Below are 18,709 nucleotides of genomic sequence, written 5' to 3' on the forward strand. Positions count from 1 at the left end.
TATGTGTGTTAGGCCAGATTTACGGCTATGGCTGTTTAATGATGCTATGAAAGTCCTAGCTCATATGTATGTTAGGCCAGATTTACGGCTATGGTTGTTTAATGATGCTATGAAAGTCCTCCTCCTCTTGACTAGCTCATATGTATGTTAGGCCAGATTTACGGCTATGGTTCTTTAATGATGCTATGAAAGTCCTAGCTCATATGTATGTTAGGCCAGATTTACGGCTATGGTTGTTTAATGATGCTATGAAAGTCCTCCTCCTCTTGACTAGCTCATTTGTATGTTAGGACAGATTGACGGCTATGGTTGTTTAATGATGCGATGAAAGTACTAGCTCATATGTATGTTAGGACAGATTGTCGGCTATGGTTGATTACTGAGCCCATGATAGTACACCAACTATTTACTATCTCAGATGTATTTTAGGCCGGATATAATTATTTGGTTTTCAAATGTTTATCGTACATACATAGATCATATTTATGTTAGGACAGATTTACTGCTATGGTTGTTTAATGATGCTATGAAAGTCCTCCTCCTCTTGACTAGCTCATTTGTATGTTAGGCCAGATTTACGGCTATGGTTGTTTAATGATGCTATGAAAGTCCTAGCTCATATGTATGTTAGGCCAGATTTACGGCTATGGTTGTTTAATGATCCTATGAAAGTCCTCCTCCTCTTTACCAGCTCATATGTATGTTATGCCAGATTTACGGCTATGGTTCTTTAATGATGCTATGAAAGTCTTCCTCCTATTAACTAGCTCAAATGTATGTTAGGCCAGATTTACGGCTATGGGTGTCTGATGATGCTATGAAAGTCCTCCTCCTCTTGACTAGCTCATATGTATGTTAGGCCAGATTGACGGCTATGGTTGTTTAATGATGCTATGAAAGTCCTCCTCCTATTGACTAGCTCATATGTATGTTAGGCCAGATTGACGGCTATGGTTGTTTAATGATGCTATGAAAGTCCTCCTCCTCTTGACTAGCTCATATGTATGTTAAGCCAGATTTACGGCTATGGTTGTTTAATGATGCTATGTATGTCCTCCTCCTCTTTACTACCTCATATCTATCTGAGGCCGCAATTTCGGCTATGGTTTACATTAATACTAAGAACATAGATAAATTAGATATATCAAACTCACTACGATTAAAAGTAACTAAAGCTGAAGTTGATGCTGAAACTGTAATGAAGAAAAATCGGAAACAAATATACCCTTCTCATCGAAATAACTTTGTAAAAAAAAAAATCTTGCAGGTGTAGTTATGTAAGTTGTTTTTTTTATCGTTTTTGTTGTGTAGTTATTTTTATCGTTTTTTAAAGTTAATAATTATCATGCAGTGGCTAGGTTCAGAAAAGAATTTGAAAAAGATCCTAAACAAACCTTCAATTGCTTGAAACAATTTTCCAGCAAATTGGTTTGTCCCATCACCAGACTGCAGAGCATATACAAACTGAAAATCGTTTTGCACAACAGCTAATTCAAGTTTATCTTCTTCGTTTGCTCCTAAAAATAAATTTAAGACTAAAACCACCGGTAAACTAGAAGAGATTAAGCGTAGCTAATCAAATATCCTAGAGGCAGTGCCGGATAAAGGGCGATTGGAGCGATTGAGCCCAATCAGGCCCCGCATTTGAAAGGGCCCCGCGTTACCATCGAAATGAATAAAAAAACAGGTTTTGAAATTTAAATGAAATTTTGCCATTTTTTTTTTTACGATAAGAGATAAATTGTGAATTCTTCAAATAATTAAAAATATATTTATTTTAAGTTTGCATTGCTGGATCATATTTATTAATGTGTTTACTATCCTATAATATATATTTTATATTATGGAAAACTGATACCCGCCAAAATTCCTGTTAATTTTATTGAACTCAATATGGATAGTCCTATATTATGAAGATTTTGCCCTACATACCTATACGTACGTAAACAACTATGCAGCTATATTTTATTTAGATATTTAATATGTAGAGGGCAAGGCAAGAAAATCCAATCGGGTCTATTCGATCCGACCCATTCCATCTATATTCCGATCTATTCGATCCGGGCCTGGCTAGAGGACCTAAAGCTTATTTGCGCCTAGGGAATAGTTTGCTACAACAAAATAAAAAAGAAACGGTATAAAAAGTATAAAAAGAAAAGTAGGATAAAAAAAAGTGACATCGACGTTGATTTACCGTTTAACATTTATTTAACGGTTTGATTAACGTTTATCTCCCCTGTCCTACTTTCGGATGTTATTCTTCTGCTCTCCTAGTTTTAATTAAATAAAAAAGGTTTTTTCGTCTGAAAGTAAGAAGCAGCAATAAAACTTAAAACGAACAGAAAGTATTACTTATATGAGGGGGGTTGCCCCCACCTCGAACTGAAAAAGAAAATATTTGTAATATAATTCGTTTTCAGTTTTTACAGTTAAGGAAGGGGACATTTTTATGGGTCTTGAACAATTTTAGAAAGAACTAATAAATTAAACTGAATATGTGATGTATAATGATATTAATTGCTGAAAGCTCGTCAGTTCAAAATTTTACTCTAATTTGAATGTTTATTTTCAATATTAAGTACAAAAAAATATGAGTAATACAATTCATTTTCAGTAAAGCGCCATGACGTAGTAGGTTTTAGACTTTTACAGAGAGATTAAATAAATAAAAAAAGTTTTTTTAACTGAAAGTAAGGAGCGACATTAAAAATTAAAACGAACAGAAATTATTCCGTATATGAAAGTGGCTGTCCCCTCCTCAACGCCTCGCTCTTTACGCTAAAGTTTTTCATTGTTTAAAAAAAAAATAGAGTTGTGAGAAAGTCAAACTTTAGCGTAAAGAGCGAGGCGTTGAGGAGGGGACAGCCCCTTTCAAATACGGAATAATTTCAGTTTGTTTTAAGTTTTAATGTCACTCCTTACTTTCAGTTAAAAAAAACTTGCTTTTTTTATTTAATTTTTGAACGTTTTTGAATAAATGCAGGTTTTGATCTTGGCTCACCGTACATGAATAATTAAAACAAAATTTTCATATTAATTTTACTTTTATTTGTTAAATGGCTTTCTCGAAACTTGTTTAATATTATTTACTAACGTCTTTATTAGTAATAAATGTACGTAACTTACGAATTAACATATGCAACGCACTTCTGTACTCATATATTTTTAATACGTATATTAAGGGATTCGCACCCCAGTCAATACCTTGATCTTTAAGCGAAAGTTCGAATTTTGTTCCAATTCTTTGAAAATGACCGCTTAATCACAAAGGCCGTTAATTAGAATAAATAGCTCTTATGAAAGTACTAAAAAATCTTTGGCTTAAAGAGCGAGGTATTGACTAGGGGGTGAACCCAATCATATATGTAATATTTTCTGTTCGTTTAAAGTTTTGATGTTGCTACTGTTGCAGTTGAAAAACTGGTTTTTTTATATTTAATTTCTGATCTTTTTTTAAATAATGCTGGGAAGTCCGGCGTCCCCTTCATAGCAATGCCTTCCCCCATGAAAACTTCCTTCATGGAAAAATCCTCCCAAATAACCTCCGAACCACCCCTCCCCCCCCCACTACCAGGAGAAATCTCCCTTGAAAACGTCTGTATACTTCCCAATAACCAATACTATATGTTAATTATTTAAAAAAAACTACGTTTTCTAAAGAGTTAAAGAGTCTGAGTTACAAGGTCGAACCTTAAAACGTACAGGGATTAGGAGGCACAGTTGGGGGGCTGCCGCCCCCAAACCCCCCGCTTTCGCAGCCTTTAAATAAAAAAAAATTTTAAACTGAAAGTAAGGAGCGACATTAAATATTAAAACGAACAGAAATTATTCCGTATATGAAAGGGGCTGTGCCCTCCTCAACGCCTCGCTCTTTACGCTAAAGTTTGACTTTCTCACAACTCTTTTTTTTAAACAATAAAAACTTTAGCGTAAAGAGGCGTTGAGGAGGGCACAGCCCCTTTCATATACGGAATAATTTCTGTTCGTTTTAAGATTTAATGTCGCTCCTTACTTTCAGTTTAAAGGAATTTTTTTTTATTTAAAGGCTGCGAAAGCGGGGGTTTGGGGGCGGCAGCCCCCCAACTGTGCCTCCTAATCCCTGTACGTTTTAAGGTTCGACCTTGTAACTCAGCCTCTTTAACTCTTTAGAAAACGCAGTTTTTTTCAAATAATTTCTGCACGTTTTTGTACAGTTTATTACTTATTATTGCTTGACTAACTGTTAGCTGAGCGTGTCAGGAGTTAAAGTTGGGGGGCTACCGCCACCCAAACCCCCCACTCTTCAACATTCTTGTGTTAAGGCTTTTAATTCCTGAATACTCAAATCACGTCGTACAGGGTGCCTCCTAATCCCTGTACGTTTTAAGGTTCGAACTTGTGACTCAGCCTCTTTAACAGCCCCCCAACTGTGCCTCCTAATCCCTGTACGTTTTAAGGGTCGACCTTGTAACTCAGCCTCTTTAACTCTTTAGAAAACGTAATTTTTTTCAAATAATTTAAAAAAGAAACTGAGTTTCTTTTTTAAAGTTTAAATTCAGTAAATAAAAAATTTGCTCTGACGGTGAATCGAACCCGGGTTTTCCGCCTGACAGTCTGGAGTATCAACCGCTGGACTAAAGAGATACAATTGTAATTTTTTTTTAGTAAATGGAATCTATTTTTGACGCAAGCAAATTCCCACAAAACTTGATATTTGGTTTTTGAAAAACAGGGAAGGAGTAATCAGATTGAGCTGAAATTTCGAGGATAAGCTTCCAGGCTCCAGAAAAACTTATTCTCTAAATTTCAGCCCGATCAGACAACGTTAAAGGGGGGTTGTGGTGGGAAAAATTAACATGGGCTATTGTAGGAAAACGAGGTTTTTCGTAAATGTAAATTCGGGGGATAATTTTTTCGGTGTGAAAATATCAAATGGCCCTAACAGGTCGAATTCTGCTTCGAATGAGTCCTCATTCATCCGGATCAGTTGCCAACTGTGGCTTGTATGCGTGGATAAGAAAAAAAAGAAATGATGATGAATTTTAAGTGGCTATATTTGGTTTTTTGAAAACAGGGAAGGGGTTATCGGATTGAGCCGAAATTTCGAGGATAAGCTCCCGGGCCCTAGGAAAGCTTGAGATGTAAATTTAAGCCCGATCGGACAACGTTAACGGGGGGCTGTGGTGGGAGGGTCCAAACTTCCGGCCCAGTTTACCCCATGAAGATAAAGTCGGAGGAGGATGAAATTTTGCAAGTTTCTTAGTTTGAGCTTGGGCAACAAAATGCGATTACCGCCGTCTCTCTGCGACCTCTAGGACCTGAAATCGCTTAACATTGTGGTGGGTCGCCTCTTTATAGAGGCACAAGTGTGCCTCCTTGACATTGGGTAAAGTTCATAACTTTCAGCCCTCCCTCCGGGAACTTCGGGGGATTAAGTCATCCTAAAAGACATATTTATCATATTTCCGACCATGTTGAACAAAATGGCTATCTCAAAATTTTGATCAGGTGACTTTGGGGAAAAAATGAGCGTGGGAGGGGGCCTAGTTGCCCTCCATTTTTTTTGGTCACTTGTAAAGGGCACTAGAACTTTTAATTTCCATTCTTATGAGCCCTCCCACGATTTTCTAGGACCACTGGGTCGATACGATCACCCCTGGGAAAAAAAACAAAAAAAAAACAAATAAACACGCACCCGTGATCTATCTTCTGGCAAAAAATGCAAAATTCCACATTTTTGTAGATAGGAGCTTGAAACCTCTACAGTAGGGTTCTCTGATACACGGAATATGATGGTGTGATTTTCATTAAGGTTCTAGGAATTTTAGGGGGTTTTTCTCCCTTTTTTCGAACATAAGGCAATTTTTCTCAGGCGCGAAACTGTTGATGGGTAGAATTAAACTTGATTAAATTTATATATTGGAAATCAACATTGAAATCTGATTCTTTTAATGTATCTATTTGTATCAAAATACCGTTTTCTAGAGTTTCGGTTACCATTGAGCCGGGTCACTCCTTACTTACAGTTCGTTACCACGAACTGTTTGAAAAGGAGGCGATACCCAAACTCTTGTTTGTAGTGATTTTTGTTCGTTTCAAGCTTGATTTGCATATTCAATTTAAGTTTCACTCGTTTTAAGATTTATTTATTCATTTACATTAGTATCTGATGATATCCTAAGAAAGGATCGTACATATGATATCAAAAGCAAGACCACATGATTGGCCAATCGTTAACGATCAACATATAATTGAAAAGATCAATTCTTATGAATATCCCTTTGTCACATTATCATACAAGGAGTTTGGTAGTATGAATGATTTGTGTCGTGCTATCAACAAAAAAATTGCATATCGTAAAACAGGTGCCTTTCAATTCAACTATTCAATGGATGAGGGCAAGATCTACATTAGTTCACCCATTGAAAACGAAAATGTTATTCTCAACGATAATCTAAGAGATGTTCTTGGTTTTAAACATAATATAATCAATGGTAAAAGTGCTGGAAGCGCTAGTGGCATAGATCGTGTCATTTTTGCTGACTACCCACCCGCATTCTCCTCGGATAGTTGTATATTTCTTTAAGCATCGTTTGTTGAGAGATCAAGCATCGGTAATGCCAATGTCCCCCTCCTACCTGTTCTTTAATGAAAAACCTGTAATGAGCACATACATCACTACAATATAAAGCACCTTTAATTCATTCCTGTAAACACTTCGTATTTGGAGCTCTGTCAGTTAACATTAAAAAGATAATTGGTTGATCCTCTAGAGATAACAAAGGGTTTGGCCGTAATTACATGTCTTTTTCGACCCATTCAGTGAGATGGCTAATAGAACAAATGTTGTTTCTCCTGATATTGATTGCTATGTTGCTACTCTTGGACCACGACAGTTGGGTCATGGAATGGACTATTACAGGGGTCATTCGTAAATGTCCAGTTACGGTCTCGGCAATTGATTTGCTAAGCTGTTTTATTCTGCACTACCCCTGGCTAAAAATATAATGCAACGGTTGCCGTGGATTTTGAGTCCTCTACACAACATGATTGGGGCTCTGGGAAGGATTTTAAAGAAAGTATTTCACAAAGTCTCAGGTCCAGAGCGCGATCCCTTGGCGAACGATTGAAATCTCGACACAGTGGAAAAGGTTTAGAAAGGGTGCGCAAAACCTCATCATTCATTAGTCTCAACCCAGCCCGGAAGCGTAAAGTATCAAAAAAAGAAAGTAAAAAGATTAAAAAAGGATTTCTTTTCCTAGAAATTGGCATATCTACCACATAAAGAATCTCATCCTTCAGTCAGCTCATCTCTAAATCTTTTCAACGCAGAAAATGTAGATGATGCAGAAAAAATTTAAAACTCGGGCCATCCAATTATATTTTGCAAAAAGCGCTTGGCACTGCACCCGATGTAACAGTCACTCACATCGGCAATACTTCATGTACGAAAACAGCAATTTATGAGTTCTGTTGCCTTGGCAATTGAAAAATTTAAGAGCCTCTGGAAATAATATAAAGTTGCTCGTTCCTCATACAATCACGAATCAACGCCACATTACTACGGCTACGCGTACCTATACAGATTCATCATTTATCAATGGCAAAATTCCTTCAAAACTTGCATTGGCCTTTGTAAAAAGTGTAAGCGCCGTAGGATCATGGTAAAATTCCCCGCATAAATTTGAACTGCTTGGACTTTCATCGCTTGTATGTAATAAATGGAATTCCGCTCTACAACTTATCCTTCGATAAATCCTATAGGACCCTATATGAACTGACAATACAATCCCTAGATCGAGATTCACAATTATTCAAAAATGGTATAACCGAAGAATTGTTTGCGAAAACTCACGGTATCATTATATTGGATTTGTCCGGTACTCAAGATACAAGTATCGTCCGAACGGGTAATGTGCATTTGGAGGAAAGTATTGCATTAATCTCACTCAATCAATTTGAAACCTATTGGGAAGTTACCCCTGACGTCAGTGTTCTTTTAGACTTGGCGCCATGAACACGAATCAAATAATCAATGTATTCGATTTGGATCCATACATGTCCAAATATAAATCCTATTGCATTACCTTCGGATTTCCTGGAGCATATTCAACATGTTGACAATACCATTATCGTTGTTAATAGCAGCCCATCAACTCTAAACACGGGACATTAGTTATACATGTTTCGAACAACAAAGAATATAAAATTATTTGATCCTCTTGGCCTACCATATGCACCCATGCACTAATATATTTTATCTTCCGATGTTGCGGACATACTTACAGTCATTTCCTCAATATTTATGGCGACAATCCTCGATTGAACACCTTTCTAGTTGAAAATACTCTATCCTACCTGTACAATATAAATCTTAATGCCCTAAGGGTGAAATATTTTAAAAATGTACGTAAATTTGTTTATAAATAAAACTTGTATGTACAAAACACTGTGTTCTTTTAGATTTGTTCTTCTACCAATCATTAGAACCGATACGTGATAGCAGCTCGTCAGGATTCAACCTGTACTCATTTTGGCATGCAAAATCGGTGTCGCATATCCAACAATATAATGTACCTTCATTTTTATTATATCTCTTTGTAAAGTCAATAATACTATTTTGATTCATATTATAAAATTCATGTGTTTCAATTTGATTATTTAATACAATGTCACACACAAAATTCTCATATGAAGAATAACTTTTTGTAAAAGCCAATAAAAGTCCATTGGTTTGTAATCAAAGCAGCCAGTATCTGCACAATGATGTCGTAGTAACCAAACTCTTGTATTGTTCCCACAGTTGAACCATAGACCAGGGTATTCTTCCCAAAATAATTTAAAGCCATGACAATACCAGTCACTTAAACACAAACTGAGCTCACCTTTAAGCTTTTTCGCAATCATGCCAGGGTAAGTATTTTTCCATTAATAACATTTATCATAGTGACAATTGGACAATAAGAATCATCTATTATGAGAGTCGCAAATCTCTTCAAAACTGTAATTATAGTATTTAATTTGCACAGCATATCCTTTATGCAATTTACATGGATTGCATAATCTACACATTTCATTATATTCATCAGCAAAAGTACAATTCTCACAGGATGACCAGCAGCCCAAAATATACAAGCATAATGGATATGTATAAAACATTTTCGATGTTGACTGTCTCACTTCCAAAAAGAAACTGACTCACGATCAATAAAAAATGTCTTCTAGGAAAACTGACATCACAAACATGTTTAGACATGATTTCTTACAAAATGGCCGTTTAAGTAGTGGATAAAAGCAAAACCACAATACCATTTTGTTTTGTCTCGATTAATATATCCATAAATTGAGTAAAAGCAGCTGAACCACACGACAAAGTTTCATGCAAAAGTCCAAAGATGGGGAATCAGTTCCCATTGTGTCTCTCGCGAAAATATTTTGCGTTGAAGAGATAATTCTAGAAAGTCATTATCTAAAATTAAGCACTTTTCCAATTTTACCACATTACGAAAGATATTCTCGTTCTCAAATCTATCCGTTTTAACACTCTCACTACCAAATACAGACTAAAAGAATCTCGCCAGTAACAAACCGTTTTTTATATATTGTTCTCTTCAATATATTTCGCTAACGCATTTAATCCGTCTTAAATTTCTGTATATGCACTATAGTCGCAAAGCATAACTGTTCTTCCCACTTGAATTTGCTTAATGATATAACATATCCTGCATACATCTTGTCCCATTCTAGGGTTAGTCGGCAACCCCTTGTAATTTCCACTGCTACTTTGGGCACTCTAGGCTCCATCTCACTAACACTTTCATTATCAAATAATGTGTAAGTATCTATTTTGATGTTGACACGCTGAACTCTTTTTAAATACTGCCCTTGCCCTAGAACGTTTTCTCAGTTTTCAACGAAATCAATTGAACATAACTGCCGCAAAGCGACGCGAACGGCAAATTTTTAAACTACTGCTCAGATGGTACAAATTAATCTTTTGTGGTATAACATTGGTCGGAAAACTGGTACATTTTATCTCAAAGCGTTGGCAACGCTGATCTGATCCTGACAGAATATATCAGGTTGCATCAGTTCACATTTTTATACGGGCGTAAGTAGAATTTTGTCAGTGACGTCATCATGATTTTATAACAAGGGATGTTCAATAGAATAATCTTCTTTGTTTTGTATAACGTATGTATATATATTATGACGCCTTTATATATTATGACGTCCAGCATCAATATAAAAGGATGCAAAGAGTCAAGTGATCTCAGTATGATAAAATTAAAAGCACGAAAAAGCCTATGGCTTTTACTGAATTAAAATAATATGAGACGACCTGGATACATCCGACAATTATGACGTCATTGATCAATCTTTAACATGAAATATGCAGTTTTTCGTAAAAAATTTATTCCTTTTTAAAAATAATTTGTTTTAATTACAAATTATTTTGAAACCCATTAATTTCCTTTAAAATCAGCTATTAAACAACTGTCTACGATGTTCCAGTGCCAAGCTATCTGTGGAAAAAAAATAAAAAATAAGATGCCGTTTAGGCAGAATGCTGCCACTTTTCTTGATTTTCAAGCCAATATATTTCCCTTGCTGTTCAAGCCAAGGGACAGAAAGTTTCCTACATAGGGGTTTCGGACAAGGCGGTTCTAATGGTGTACTTTTTGTCTTGATCTGGCTCTTTTTTTAGGGGTTCTTTTTTCTCCCGTAAGAATCTTGCCAGGGATGTTGTGGCGTCAGAGGGCATGTCTTTAAAATCCTATGGGAAAAGGGAGGGCATGTCGTGATGTCAGAGGGCATGTCTTTAAAATCCTATGCTATTTTCCTAGGGGTGTCACGGAAATCCAATACTATTTTTCCTATGGGTATTGTCGGAAGCTTGCCAGCCGACCGCATTTCCCAGGTGCGAGGGACTAGAAGCTCTACTTATCTGATTTCCCTTGTTAGTTCCCTATTATTACTACTTGTCTTTTATCCGGACCACACTCCGATTAATTATATTGCGTTATAACACCTGGAATTCCGAGAATCTTGCCAGCAAACCAGGTGACCAGGTTACTAGAAACAGGTGACCGTAACGACCAGGTGCGAGGGACTAGGAGCTCCACATGTACACCCCCTATGGGCCAGTAGAAATCCCATGTTAATCTGCTATTGGGCCTGTCAAAGTAATTATGCTCTCACTAATAATTTTTCCTGTGATGTTCTATCTTTTTGTTTTGTAGAATCTTTGCTTTTTTACACTTTTAACAAGGATTTTTTTTAAACAAAATCCCTAGAAGGTATATTAAATTAGGGTGATGAATGCGCAGTCCTATATCGAGAAAATTTATATTTGAAAGGTGCTTACAGGGGCAACCCCTTAGAGCAGTGGTTCAATGGGGGGGAGAGAGGGCTGTATCCTCCTAGATGTTGAAAAATACCCATTTGACTTGTATTTTCATTGAAAAATACCCCCCTAGATATTAATGAATTGACGCCACTGCATCCAACAGACAGAGAAATGGGGGAGGTTGATAATCTCAATTTTAAAGAAGCCTCTGGGCCAAAATTTCGATGTAGCCTTCTCTCTCAGTATACAGCTATAACCAATTAAAATTGGCTATAACCAATTAAACGTCTTAGAATTAAGGCCAATTAAAGTAGGATTTTTTGGTACATTTTCAATTCCGTCTGAGCCTTCATGGAAGCTGGAAAACTGCAAAATCAAAACAGCAGGTACTTAGGCAAATTTAATTAAGAGTGGTAAATTATCATTTACTTACTAATTTCACAAACAAGGCTTCTAGTAACAGGAAAGACTCGTTCTAAAAACGGGACTGGATCAAGAAGTGTATCATCATAAGCAATGATGGCTAGAGAATGTGTTTTTCCATTCTTCAAAAGCACTAAACTCCTCGGGGATCCATACAATTGACTACCAACAAGACATGTACCTAACCTAGAAAATAAATACACAACATTAAAATTTGACCCAAATGTCATGGCTATAAGAAAAAAAATGAGAAATGATCAGTGAATACAAAATTTGGTTTCATGGTGAACATTATATTTCACATATATCAGCTTCATTGTGAACTACAAGGAAAAGGAAACCCAACTTTGGAGCAGAGTAGATGTAAAAAGAAATAAGAGTACTTCTTCATCTTAGTAGAACCTGTTTCTCTGACGCTCAATCCTAATGAAATATACATAAGTATGATAAAAATATAATACTTTGCAAATAAATTTGGGCCAGATATTTGCACATTAGGAGAGGGGGGGGGGTAAAGTATAGTGGGCCTGCATGCCTAATGTGTTAGGTACAATTATTCTGCATGTTATGCAGTAAGAATTGTTTTCTAACTTCACACTGTCCAAATAGTTTACCTCAACCCCCCCTAATGTATAAATATGTATCCCAAATTATGTATTTCCCATCTATTCAGTCACTTCTCTTAGTCTTGTAAAGAAACTAACGAAAAAAACGGTTCTACAATGTGTCAATTGTAGGATGAACAACTTGAGAGGTCGGGGCTATATCATAAAAGCACCAAAATAAGTTCATTCAAAAGCAGATTATCCTTTTTTCCTTTAAGATTTTGGAAGTGAAATGTTCCATACTTTCTGAGTCTTTTGAATCTGAATTAAAATGACAAGAAAGTGATTCAAAAAGTGATTCAGAGTTGACAACAACTATTTCATAACAACCATTTTAAGTATTCCAATTGTATCCTTTTTTTTTTTTTTTTTTTATTGGTAGCTTTGAGACACAATTGGTCTGCTTTAAGAATCTTGAGAAGAACATGAGCATATTCAATCTCTGAAATAGTATTCCTGACGCTTATGAACAACCCTGAAAATTTGCTTTTTTGGATATACACATTCATGCAAACAATATTTTTCAAGAATTAATCTTATCAAGAGCAAACTGAGAAGTTGTCTTATTGATGAAAGCCTGAATTCAAGCCTAAAAGCCCAAAATGGGTAAGATTCTAGACAAGAGGCTTATTGTTATTTTGAAAAATATTTATTTTTATTTGGAAAATAGTTATTTTAATAGTTACTTTGGAAAATATTTTCAGAAATAGTTATTGTTATATTGTTATTTTGGAAAATAGTTGCGTTTGAAGACTTTCAGGAATGAATTCATAGTCTATACTATTTTCTAGAAAGGTGCTTCGACCTCATATATCTACTCTTTTAATCCTAAGACTTAGGAAATTGTGCAAGAAGACAGGCAAATTGCGTCAGCTATCTTAACTTAAAGTATTATTTTATCTTCAATGAATTTATTTGCTCATACAAAAAGAGAACTATGACAAAAGCACAACTTCGATTCAAGGAACAAACAACCCTTTTAAAGCAGAACTTTTGAATATTTACGAACAGGGATAAACCGTATGGTTGGAGTCCGTCAGTAAGTGGAACAAATCACTGGTAGAATTACATTTAATGTTATTAGCGTCATCACTTCTTAGGCTTTTTTGAAAGGTGATCGATCAGTTCTGATTTTCTCTTCAAAACAAACACTTCCACAGATTCAGCATCATTTGCCCTTTCCCTTTCTACGGAACAAGCTTTTAGTGCTGCTTCCAGCATGCTTTGAGTCAGACCGGTGTTCAAGAAGTCCTTCTCTTCTTCTACTTTCTTCAGACATTTCCCTGCTTCTTTCAGAAGAGTATCATCGATTTCTTTCTTCTGTTTAGCCATATCTTTTTTTCGTAAAACGTCTGACTCTCGCTCTACTAGTTGCTGCTTCCTCTCGACCAGGTCCAGAACTGCCAGTTCAGTATCTTTCTTTTCAGCTTCAAGCTTTTCTTCTTCCAATTCATCCTGTTTTCATATAATAAGGTAAAGTTCATAGCTAGCTCTAGCTGATCTGGCCAAACACAGCAGCTTCTTTGTGATTGGCACAAGCTCGGGTTTGTTCTCATAGTTGCACAGAGTACCAGCAACAAAAGCTTTAGCATTTAGGGTCACTCCTCTGTAGAGACTTACATGCTAGTCATTAACAGAGCTGAGCGAGAAATCCTCACTCCACGTCTACACTTCCATGGCAGAGCAAAAGAGCTACTCTAACTACTCGACCCAAGGCCAGATATTTCACATCACCACCTGGTGCCTTCAGTTCTAGGATCATTTACCAATAACTATCGATTATTGTACTGTTCATGGGTGGTGACACAGGGTCCAACTATAACAATAGCCATTCTCCCTAGACTTTCTCTATGTTTGTCTCAAGTTTTCTTGCGACGTATAGAACATCCCTAACAACCCATCGGCTGCTTGGGAAAGCTGAAGCAGCTAAGACTTCGGAAAAACTTGTTGTTCACAGGGCATTTTGCCAACAAATACTGTACAGCATCTTTGACGTGCTTTCTAACTCCTAGGAAAAAAAAATTCCCTATCTTTCTGAGTTGCTTTGGAAGAAGCAAGAGCTGCCATGAGATCCGCTCATTACCCAAAGGTTGCTCAAGATATGCTTCTGCAGCACTATTTAGAGCTTTCAAACCCCACGGCAAGGTGATGGTTAACATCATCGACACATAAAATCTGTCCGAGAAGAATTGTGCATAAGCAACGCAACTCAAAATTCAACATATGAATCAACGACTCATGTTGTTGAAACACTCCAGTGAATACAGTGAAGATATTTACAGAACTCAAAACAAACTCAATTTCAGTTTTCACTGTTGGCTTTCATAGCCAACTGACAATTTTCAAATACTTCAGATTTCAAATAAAATGTTTTAATCTCTTTTTCTTTGGTGCAAATTCCAGAAAATATTCAACCAGAGCAGGCCATTGCTTGATCAAGCGGTTTGCAGCTTCTCCTATGGTAAGCCCCCTAATGGGACGTGCTTTTGGAACTTATGTAGCAGACTTTTAGTTGTCTTAAACTTTTAGTTATCTCTGGCTAAAATTGTTACAACAAGCAGGCCATGCGCTGAAGAAATGGTAAACAGCAATTATCATATCAGAACATTCCTCTCTGAGTTCCTTTAGTCCTCTTTGGGATGCCTTATGCACTGTGTGGATGTTGCAGGTACCGATATTTAAAAAGACCTTTTCAATACCGCTTTTTCAAGTCAACATTTGACCAAACGTTCTTATTGAAAGCTGGAGCATTGCTCTTCAACCAAAGTTTCCCTAAAAAAACAAAAAAAATTGCCTCTGTCATCAAGTATGTCATTTTTTTGGCATTTAACTAGAAGCCTTCTGGGACAGCACCCGGGAACATAATTCAAAAGACATTTGCAACACCTTCACATGAAGATGCAGCAGAAAAACTGGCTATGGTCCCCAAGACTCGTTTTCTTTCTGCCTTTGAAGCCACATCTCTCATGCAGAACATCTCAATCTTCTTCTCTGCTACAGCATTTCCAGCTTGAGACTTGTTTTTGGCTGAAGTTGATCCATTTCGGCTGAAAAAAGAACAGGTGTTAGATTGGATTTAGAAAGCCTTCTCACCATCTCATATATTTATGCAAACAAGTACTTACTTACTTAGGTCCCGGCCATCCTCGTGGGACGCTTTGGGGCCACTCCTCTTGCTAGCTCATGCGTAAGGGTTCAGTACATTGCTCTATCTTGTGCGATATGTGACAACTGGGCTATTTTGACGTTGTCGAAGTGGAAATTCTCCATCCATCGTCTTCGTGGTCTGCCTTGTGGACAAAGGCTATGGAGGGATCCTTCAAGGGCAATTTTCAGGATGCGGCTCGTCTCCATTCGTTTGACATGGTCATAAATTAGTATAAACTCATCAATTCAATGAAAGACACTTATTTCTTCTTATGTTTTGACGTCCTTTAAAATATTGGATTTTAATTTATACCCTCTACAGGCAACAGCCAAACACAAAAAGATAAGCAGGTACTGGAAACATAACTTAAGAACTTCAATCTTCTCTTTTTTAGGCAACTTTTAAACTTCTCTTTTAAGCAACCAATTTGGGTGGAAGCTCAGTGAACAGAGGTCTATGAGCAGCTATGGGAGGATTATTTATCAAGAGTGAACTTACCTTTTCTAGGAGCTTGACTGTCCAACATTCTGTTAGTTCCCTAAATTGCTGAAAAATAACTCCAAACATGAACAAAAAAGTGACTTTAGTGACAAATTCAGTGAAAAAGCAACATGTCCTAAAAAAGTTAAAAAAAGTGATGCTCTCTTTAGATGAGCAACTGTGTATTTATGCATGTTTAAATTTTTTCTTGAAAATGACTTTGATTTCTTTTTCTTTTTTGAAAATTGGCACCCTGAGATTTTTTGGCCGAAAAAAAACGATCAAGATGGATCATATCAGTGACATCACATTTATATACATTTCAAGGGCAAAATTACATCATTTTTCCCTCAGGAGTGGTGGTTTCGTTTTTAGTTTATATGCTGCATGAGAAATTATGCAAGATGACAAATTACTTTGAGCAGCTAAAGAAAAAGGCAGGGAACAAGAAGCAGCAAAAATCACACTAAATTGCAAGCAAAAAAGTTGCACAACGAAACCTGTGGTTAGAAGACAAAGCAAATTTACAATGGAAAGAAGGAGCGTGTTAAATTAGCATATGTGAGTCTGTGAAGGATAAACAGGAAGGAGGAAGTGATTTTCAGTATCATTAACAAATGTAAAATTACACAAAATGACTGAAAAGCCAAAAGAAAAAGACACGGAACAAGAAATATGGAAAATCAGATTGAATTGCAAACAAAAATGTGACTCAAAACTAAAGAATAACATGAAAATTATGATATTGCGTAACTTAGATATTTCAGAAATTACAATGGGATACAGAAAATGTTATTTTAGCATCTGTAAAGGATAACCAGGATGGAACAATAAAATTTATGCCAGAATTATTTCCACTGAATCTGAATCCAACTAAAATTGCTGATTTGCAACCCTATGACTTGAAACTAAAGAATAAAATGATAATTATGCCAATGCATAATTTAGATTTCCAGAGAGCAAAGGCACTGGAACATTCCTGGTTGTTACTGAATTATATAACAATGCAATTTAAGCAAAAATACAACAACTGGGGAAAAGCTGGGAAAGAAGTTTTTTGGTACTGTATTCATGACATCATACAAAATTGCGCATGATTTTTGAATGAATCTGAACAGCTAAGGCAAAGGGCATGGGAAAATGTCTGAGATAAACATGCACGAAAATAAAGCACAACGAGATCTGCAGCTAGAAAACATACAACAACAGCATCACAGCAAATACCAAATGAATATAATGGACAAAGAAATGTGCAGTTAGAAGAAAAGCAACAGGGACGTTCAAATCAAATCATAAACGAAATCTGTGGTTAGAAGAGAAGCAACAGTAGAAATCACAACAAGTATCATTAGTCTCTACAAGTCTCTATTAGTGTTATATCTTTTGAAAGACAATCAACTGTTTCTAGTGCTGATTTATTCAAATTTGAAATGAACTGTGAAATTTTTTGGACTGCAAACTCAACAATGGCTGCAGCAACCTTTGCCTCACTAGACGACCACATTGACAAGCCCAACAGCCAGACAAAGTAAGAAACACCAACAACGAGTGATTACAAGTATTTTTTTTAACGCAACTACGAGCTTCAAAGGGAATTTACTGATAGCTGGTGACTTAAACTTCCCCACCCTTCACTGGAGAGAAGGCTTCCCATGTGACCCTTTCCAGATGGACAGAAGCTCCCCTAACCATTTCTCTGAGTCCCTTCATGATCTGATCTTGTCTTGGATAGTTGAAAAGCCATCCAGGCATCAACTTTCCCCAAACCAATTACAGTGATAAAGTCTTCTCCAAACCATGTGATGTTGTCAGTGGAGTTCCTCAGGGTACAGTCCTAGGCCACACCATCTTCCTCATTTACATAAATGATATGACAACAGAAGCCACAAATAACATCATGCTTACGCTGATGACTTCAAGCTTTTTGGACCAGCCATTCAACAAAGCCTGCAATCAGACCTCCAGAGAATCCAGAAGTGGACCAGTGAATGGCTGCTTGACTTCAGCATCAATAAATACAGTGTCCTCCATTTTGGCAATAAAAATTCCTGACCATCAGTATACCATGCATGACCAGAACTTGCAGTCTGATATTCAGCTACAAACCAGACATGAAGAACAAGACTTGGGAGTACTTGTTGATGAGCAACTGAAGTTCCACAGGCATTGGCAACAAGTGGTGTCAAAAGCTAACTTGAGTCTAGGCCTGCTGAAACACATTATCACCAGCCACTCCTGTACAGTCTTCCTGAGACTTCACAAGGCTATTGCTAGGCTTTTCTTGGATTTTGGAACATGTCTGACCTCCCCTTCTACAAGCAAGACACCAGAATAACTGAAGGAGTTTGAAGACATGCCACCTAATGCATCATGGGTCTACAAAATATACCATATGATAGTAGACTGGAGCACCTAAAACTACCAATGGTGGTCTTCAGACATCACATATGTGACCTGATACTGACCTACAAATATAATAGTCAACCAAACAACACCCTCCTCACAAAAAATATAGGTCAACACAACACTAGAGGACACTCGCAAAAGCTAGCAAAGCAAAGAGTGAAGACCAGAATGCGCCAAAACTTTTTTTGCCAAGTGTATTTCCAACAACTGAAACAACCTTCAAGAAGAAACCATGACTGCACCCACTAGTGACTCCTACAAGCCAAGACTTGAAAAAGAATGGAACAACAAGCCATGGAAATACAAGTTGGACAGTCC

General features: G+C 36.7%; 1 protein-coding gene across 1 annotated transcript in view; it reads right to left on the reverse strand.

Moving 5' to 3' along the window:
• Ocrl (Oculocerebrorenal syndrome of Lowe) overlaps positions 1 to 18,709 on the reverse strand; it is a 126,798-nt gene that overhangs the window by 102,847 nt on the left and 5,242 nt on the right. The window contains 2 exon segments of the mRNA XM_089095911.1: positions 1,395 to 1,517; positions 11,763 to 11,938. Coding sequence (XP_088952037.1) covers positions 1,395 to 1,517; positions 11,763 to 11,938 — 299 coding nt within the window.

The sequence above is a fragment of the Artemia sp. Qi Xiang Cuo genome, chromosome 1, assembly GCF_049724085.1.
Source record: "Artemia sp. Qi Xiang Cuo chromosome 1, ASM4972408v1, whole genome shotgun sequence".
Classification (NCBI taxonomy): Eukaryota; Metazoa; Arthropoda; class Branchiopoda; order Anostraca; family Artemiidae; genus Artemia; species Artemia sp. Qi Xiang Cuo.